The 7,572-nt window shown below is 36.9% G+C and overlaps 1 protein-coding gene across 1 annotated transcript; it reads left to right on the forward strand.

Annotated features, from left to right (window-relative positions):
• The first annotated feature begins 1,129 nt into the window (after positions 1–1,129).
• LOC122145783 lies at positions 1,130–6,057 on the forward strand. The gene is made up of 5 exons (XM_042761375.1): positions 1,130–1,186; positions 2,858–3,730; positions 3,853–4,008; positions 4,979–5,074; positions 5,431–6,057. Exons 1-5 carry the CDS (start codon positions 1,130–1,132, stop codon positions 5,752–5,754), a joined length of 1,506 nt encoding a protein of 501 aa, XP_042617309.1. The 3' UTR covers positions 5,755–6,057.
• Positions 6,058–7,572: the final 1,515 nt, after the last annotated feature.

The following is a 7,572-nucleotide window of genomic DNA, read 5'->3' on the forward strand; positions in this document are numbered from 1 at the left end:
GAATTTGAGGTTTGCAATCCCCTGGGGACTTCAAAAAAGATTCACAAAATCACAGCAGTTTATTGGGTGCTTCTGAATTTGCCTGCCAAATTCCGTTCTACACTTTCCTCAATACAACTTGCTATGCTTGGAAAAAAGCAGTGATATAAAACAGTTTGGCTATGACAAATTTTTTGATCCACTGTTAAAAGACATGAAAGACCTGGAGCAGAAAGGTGTGTTTGTTGAAGCACTGAATGCACATCTCAGAGGAACGGTGTATTGTGTATGTGCTGACAATCTTGGGGCTCACAGTCTTGGTGGCTTTCAAGAAAGCTTTCAGGCTGAAAACCTGTGTAGATTTTGCCAAGTCAGCAAAGATGACATACAGACACAATATGCTAGTTGTTTTCAGCTTCGAACCGTTGAACAGCACAACTCCATTACAAATGAACTGAGAGACCACCATGAGCTTCAGAGCAGACTGGGTGTAAAAAAAGAATGTGTTCTCAGTAAGCACCTTTCTTTCTTTCACCCAATAACTGGGTTCCCTCCAGATGTCCTCCATGACACTTTGGAAGGAATTGTTCCATCTGAGTTATCAGTGTGCTTAAAAGAACTCATCACAAAGAAATATTTTACTCTTGATACTCTGAACAAATGTATCAAGTCCTTTCCTTACAAGGACTCAGACAGAGTAAACAGACCCCAAGTAATTTCCCGGTCCAGTTTCTCAAAGAAAACCATAGGTGGGAATGGGCATGAGAATTGGGCATTACTACGCTTATTACCATTATTGATTGGTAATCTTGTACCCAATTCTGAGCCTGCTTGGGAAATTTTGATGGACTTGAGGGAGATAGTGGAGTTGGTTATGTCAGTCAAGTTCTCAGAAGCAATGCTATGCTTTTTAGAACGAAAAATTGTAGAACACAGACAACTACTCCAAGACACATTCCCAAACCTGAAATTGCGCCCGAAACACCACTACGTGGAGCATTATCCACACCTGATTCACTGTTTTGGGCCATTAGTTGAGCTTTGGACATTCAGATTCGAGGCAAAGCACAGCTATTTCAAAGGTGTTGTGCGTGATGTCCACAATTTTAAAAACATTCCACTCACCTTGGCAACTAAGCATCAGCTTATGATGGCCCATTATCTCAATGGTCCAAGTCTCTTTTCGTCACCTTTGTCTGTGCAGAAGGTAAAAACTGTAAGAACATGTACATTGGAAGAACCTGCAGAAGACTGCAGTTCGTAAAAAATACCCGCACAAAGAGGTTTTGTCACTTGCGTCTGATGTGCATTTGCATGGAATTCACTTCAGTGAAGGCATGATTTTGTCCTCAGGTCAATGCAGTGGCTTTCCTGATTTTTTCAGAATACTTAGTGTACTTGCCAATGCTAACAAGGTGGCCTTTCTTTGCAAAAGGCTTTCATCATGGTACATTGAGCACTACAGGTGTTATGAGTTTTCTGAAACAAGTGCAATTGAAATCCTTGATCCAGACGATCTTAATGATCCTCATCCTCTCACGTCGTATACAGTTCAGGGAAGGAACATGATTGCGCTAAAGAGATTCCTTCTCCATTAATTGTTCTTCACAGTCACACAATTTACATTAAAAGTGGGTCATTGTATTCTGATTTGAACTTTAACGTAACAAAGTATGTCACAGGTTGATGGAACTGTTCCCCAAAATGTAAATTACATTTTAGACCTGTATGACTTCCTAATGCAGAAGACAAAAGTGGTTGTTTTAAAGGGTAAGTTCACTCAAAAATGAAAATTCTGTCAATAATTACACACCCTCTTGTCAGTCCAAACCTGTAAGACCTTTGTTCGTCTTCGGTACATAAATTAAGATATTTTTAATTAAATCCGAGAGCTCTCTGACCCTCCATAGACAGCAAGGGTCCAACCACGTTTAAGGTCTAGGAATGTACCAAGAACATCATCAAAATATTCCATGTGACATCAGTGGTTCAACCATAATTTTATGAAGCTATGAGAACACTTTTTGTTGGTACTCTCCAAAATGCCACTAGGGTGACGTTGAGGAGAAGAATTGTTGTATAAAGTTTTTTTTTTTTTTGTTTTTTGCAAACACAAATAATACTCGTAGCTTTATAAAATTACAGGTGAACCGCTGATGTCACATGGACAATTTTGTCAATGTTCTTGGTACCTTTCTGGACCTTGAATATGGTAGGACCCTTGCTGTCTATGTAGGGTTAGAGAGCTCTCGGATTTAATCAAAAAAATATCTTAATTTTTGTTCTGAAGGCGAACAAAGGTCTTAGGGGTTTGAAACAACATGAGGGTGAGTAAATAATGATAGAATTTTCATTTTTGGTAAACTATTCCTTCAGTGAATTTGACAGTCTGCTTTTTTTTTTTTCTCAATAGAGCCATATATCTAACTTTAAAGATTAAAAAAGACCCGGAAATCTCAAAAGTACTTCATTTTACTTGTGCATTTTACTTGTGCATTATATCCCAAGTTTTATAATGTTTTTGGAACCTTTCAGTAAGTCAGTATACACTGCTGTTGTGTTGAAAAGACAGATATTCGTTCTAAAAAATTATTTTTTTTTTCTTCTGCATTAGAAAGTAACACAGATTTAGAATTATGTGACTTGGCAAGGCTTAGCAAATTATGAGTTTTTATTTGGGAACTACCCCCTTAAGTAATTTTACATGTTACCACATATTAAGCTTTGCCATATACTTAATGTACTTGATTTATTTTTAATCAGAATTTTGTTTTACAGAATATGCGGCTCCGTGTTGTGTTGGCCCCTGATAATATTAGGAGGCTGGATATTTTGGAAAATCTCACTTCGGTTGAACACTTGAAAACAATTCTTCAAGAAAGGGCTTGAAATCAAGGATGATTTTCTGATTCAGTTTGAGGATCCTGAGTTCGGAAATGAACTCTGTAACTTGACCAATATAACAGAGCTTCCACCAGAAAGAGCAGTGCTGAAGATACTCCAGAAAGTACCTGAAGACTCAGAACCAGAGACCTCGATTTGCTCTTTAGACACTGCCAGTGTGTCCTCTCCATCTGATAGCTCAAACCAGAGTTTCCCCTTTGTTTCTGTGAGACAGCATGGAAATTCTCAGTGGCCATCTCCTTTCCCGATTCCCAAGTTCTCTTATGATGTTGAGTTGCGGCTTGAGAAAGGGAATGGGAATTTTAAAGAAGATGGAACACTGCTCACTGTACCAAGAGAATTGAAAATGGACATCCTGGACAGCATAGCTCAGGCAATTTTTTCATTCAAAGCTTACCCAAACAATCAAGAGTTGGAGTCTGTGTCTGCTGCACTGATTGAAAAGTATCCATGTCTAAAGGACCCAGGCTCAGGAACAGGTTATCACAGCTGGACTATGAGCATCAAATATAAGATTGGAAACTACCGTCAGAAACTCCGAACAGCAGGTTGCTCTGAAGTCACTGTGAACCAAAAAAGAGTGAACAATGACTCTAGATGTTTAAAGAAAGCAAAGAGATGTGAGATAAACTTCCTCCCGGACAACCCAGTAGGGCAGACAGATTATTCCTTACAAAAGGAAAAAGATGCACTACAGGAGGAAATGAAGAAGAAACATTTCAGCATGGCAGTTGTTGACTCCAAAATGGATCTGACGTTCTCTCTGAGAAGGAAGGAGATAGTTGATGAAGAACCTCTTGTGGCTGATGTCCTAAAACAATGGCCAGCATTGTTTTTGGAAGATCAGGTGAGTTTATGTATTCGAGATGTTTTATTTATTTAAAGATTAATTAACTTGTGTGGTCTTAATTCTTACTGTTCACTCTGTGTGTGTGTGTGTGTGTGTGTGTGTGTGTGTGTGGTGTTAAGGTCTGTGCTGAGTTTTACAGAATTACACAAACCAACCTGAAGAGTACCTTTTTGTCTTCTTTGGATGAATACGCATCAAAGATGATTATGTTGTACCGATCATGTGGTGGAGCCTATGGAGATGAAATGAAGACCCTCCTAGACCAACTTGATCAAGTAATAATTTAACAAATTAAGTAATTCTTTTGTCAAATCATGTAAACATTGTAAAATTTGTAACCTGTGAGTGAGCATAATAGTTGCCCTTGAACACTCCACTTTTTTGGAAATGGGCTCATTCTCCAACTCCCCCAGAGTTAAAAAGTTGAGTTTTACTGTTTTTTTTTTTTAATCCATTCAGCTGATCTCCAGGTCTGGTGATAGCACTTTTAGCATAGCTTAGCATAGATCATTGAATCTGATTTGACCAGTAGCATCGTGTTCAAAAATGACCCAAGAGTTTGATATTTTCCCTATTTAAAACTTGACTCTTCTGTACTTACATCGTGTACTAAGACCAGCGGAAAATGAAAAGTTACGATTTTCTAGGCCGATATGGCTAGGAACTATACTCTCTTTCCAGCGTAATAATCAAGGAACTGTGCTGCCCTACCATTGGCCAGCAGGCGCAGTGATATCACGCAGCGCCTGAAAACAGCCAGATCCTCTTGCTTGCACAGGGAGTGTGTGTTGCACGCTGTGGACTATTTCCACAGGCGCTGCATGATATCAGTGCACCTGGTGCGGCCATGTTACGGCAGCACAGTTCCTTGATTATTATGCCGGAATGAGAGTATAGTTCCTAGCCATATCAAACTTTTCATTTTCCGCCGGTCTTAGTACACAATATAACTACAGAAGATTGAAGTTTTAAATAGGGAAAATATCGAAACTCTTTGGTCATTTTTGAACACGATGCTACTGGTCTAATCGGATTCAATGATCTATGCTAAGCTATACTAAAAGGGCTATCCCCAGTCCTGGAGATCGGCTGAATGGATTCAGAAATGGTAAAACTCAATTTATTAACTCTGGGGGAGTTGGAGAGTGAGCCTATTTCCAAAAAAAGTGGAGTGTTCCTTTAAAGGTAAGCCCTAAGCTTTTGGTTGAATATAACATGCATATAACTTTTTTCTGTGTCATTCAGGCTTCTGATGTGCTTGCTCAAAGAAAAGCTACAGCTCTCAAAGGTCTACCTTTGTTTATGAGGGAAAAGTCTAGAAACTTCCTGGAGTCATGCCTGGTAAGCGTGTTATCAGTCTGTTGTCAACATATACACTCATACCTGAGTTATGACCAGATGCTGTAAAGAGAAAACAGTTTTGTCTGGTGTCCGAAACTAATCTGCTAACTGTTCTCTGAAAGAGTAGAATGGAGGAGACAAAGTGTTGGCAAAAATGTATTTATTGAATAATCCAAGTTGAATCATTCTCAGTGATGAGTCTAACAGCACAAATTAAAAAAGGTGTTATATCAAAGCAAACACAATGGAAAATGACCAAACAATATAAAAAACTCTTTGTGGTCCAGCAGAATTTAATCAATTTAAAAATGTGTTTTGATTCTGTCTTTGTTGTTTTTTTGTTTTTTTTGATGCAGGACACAGACCCAGAAAACACTCGCACAAAAGGGATGAAGATGGGTATCTTAACTGTCATTGAAGATGACGTTGCCACCATCCATTCAAACCCAAATGTAAGGTGCCTGTCTGTAGTTCTAGAGGAGCAAGTTGTGTTGGATAATGTTCAAGACCTCCCTACAGCTGTTGCTCTCCTATTTGGCTTGATTTACGCTCTCAACATTAGCTATCCTAAAGAACTAAAATACACTTTTGAAACCATTCAGAAAGTGTTTATCGGCCTTGACCCCCAGTGCTCTGCAAGAGTCCAGTCCTTCAAAAGCAAATTGTTAAAGTTTAAGTAGCTGCAGTTCATATGGCTAATCAAAAGTGCAAGTACTGATTTGTTCCTGTTAGTTCAGTAGCTGTATAACAGTTTAACATATGCCAAAGACAGTTTTGAGTTTTAATGTAAGGTTTTATGACTAAGTTGTGTTTTAACAGTTGTAATACTTGATACCTCTAGCACATGTTGAAACTCTGAAGTCGTTTATTGCTGCTGCATTTTAAGATTGTTATTCTGGCTCTTGTTTGAGAACAATTTTGTTTAGCACTTTAAGAGCATTTGTGTTGTTTTACTCCAGCACTTTAAAGGCATTTCAAGATTGCCTCTCTTTCTCTTGCCTTTTATTTTATTTAATTTAATTTAATTTTATTTTGATGACTGGATTAGAACTATATCCAAGTCCAAGTTTTGCATTTCATGCTGACAGAAAATGTGTTGCTTGGCAGAATTGTCAAATAAATATTTTTCTGTAAAAATTAGTCTTTATTTGTGTTTACAGTATGGTTTGCAATCTCTGTGTTTGATTTTTAAAGTGAAGGCCATAAAGGAATCTGTGGAAGAAGTTTGAATGCAAGATTTAAAGCTGTAAATTAAAAGAAGAAAATTAAGTTGAACCAACTTAAAACATTAAGGTAATTTGCTGCAAAGCTTTTTTGAGTTTAGGGAACTTCCAGTCTGTAGTTCTCCCTATTCGTTTCTTAAAGTTCACTCAACCCCCTTTTTAAACTTTAAACAAACTCAGGATGACTAGTTAGATGTACTTACTGAGGAAGGTATACCTAACTTAAACTAGCAGTTTCAATCAACTTTCTACAATGATTTGGCAAAACTTTAATCATGGAAGTTGAGTAAACTCAAAATTGCTTTGCAGCAAATTACCTTAATTTTTTAAGTTAACTCAACTTTTTATTTTTTTTACAGTGTATATATATATATATATATATATATATATATATATATATATTTATATATATATATATACACACACATACATACAGTCTATTTATTTATTTATGTATTTATTTATTTCTAGTTTTGACAGGTTTGGCATTACACACCAGCGAGCCAGTGCCAGTAAGCACTAGTTGTATTATCAGTGCTGGACAGGTGGTTAAATTTAGATCTGGCATTCATGTAATTGCAAAGTCTAACAGTACGGGAACTCAAAAGTACATGCCTTACAGCATGTCGCAAGGTAAATATCTCATGTGTCTTACTAATGCAGGACTAACTGTGCAGGGTAGAGGATGTCATTCTGTTCACAGACTGTTAAAGTAAGCTACCTTTAGAAAAACGTAAATCGGGAATTCAATCTGAAGTGACCCTAAGAAAACTAGCTAAAATTAGACTTTTAATATGAAAATATACAATGGAATGAATGTATGTCGTATTAACAAGTTGTGTTCTAGTCATTTTGTTAAGATATTATTTTTCCCGTTATTTGTGGAGACTTTTTGGCAGTGTTTACTCAAAAACTGAGGTGCATGAGATCAATAAGTAAAAAAAAAAAAAAAAAAAAAAAGAAAAAAATTACAAAAATATTGAATCCAATGAGTTAATAATCTAGCAAGATGAGCATAAAATTAGTTTACATGCAATTTTATAAGGCCAGTAACCAAACCAAATTAGAACACCAAATTAGGAAAATGATTTTTAACACGATAAGGGTTAAAAGTGAAATACTGGACCTTACTTAGTCAAAAAAGGAGTTAGACAACAGAGATTACAGGTATTTGTTTGGATCAGCATTGTCTGATTTTAATCAAACTTCAGCAGTTTGTTTGTTGAAGGAGGCTGACCCGATATCTTGAATTTTTAAATGATATATCAAATAAAA

The sequence above is a fragment of the Cyprinus carpio genome, chromosome A7, assembly GCF_018340385.1.
Source record: "Cyprinus carpio isolate SPL01 chromosome A7, ASM1834038v1, whole genome shotgun sequence".
In the NCBI taxonomy this organism is placed as follows: Eukaryota; Metazoa; Chordata; class Actinopteri; order Cypriniformes; family Cyprinidae; genus Cyprinus; species Cyprinus carpio.

Bases quoted from the DNA above. Each gene is read 5' to 3' on its own strand.
- LOC122145783 (XM_042761375.1), top strand. From the start codon at position 1,130: ATGGCCCATTATCTCAATGGTCCAAGTCTCTTTTCGTCACCTTTGTCT. The intron at 1,187-2,857 runs GTAAAAACTGTA...CAATTCTTCAAG, and splicing joins CACCTTTGTCTGTGCAGAAG to AAAGGGCTTGAAATCAAGGA. The intron at 3,731-3,852 runs GTGAGTTTATGT...TGTGGTGTTAAG, and splicing joins CATTGTTTTTGGAAGATCAG to GTCTGTGCTGAGTTTTACAG.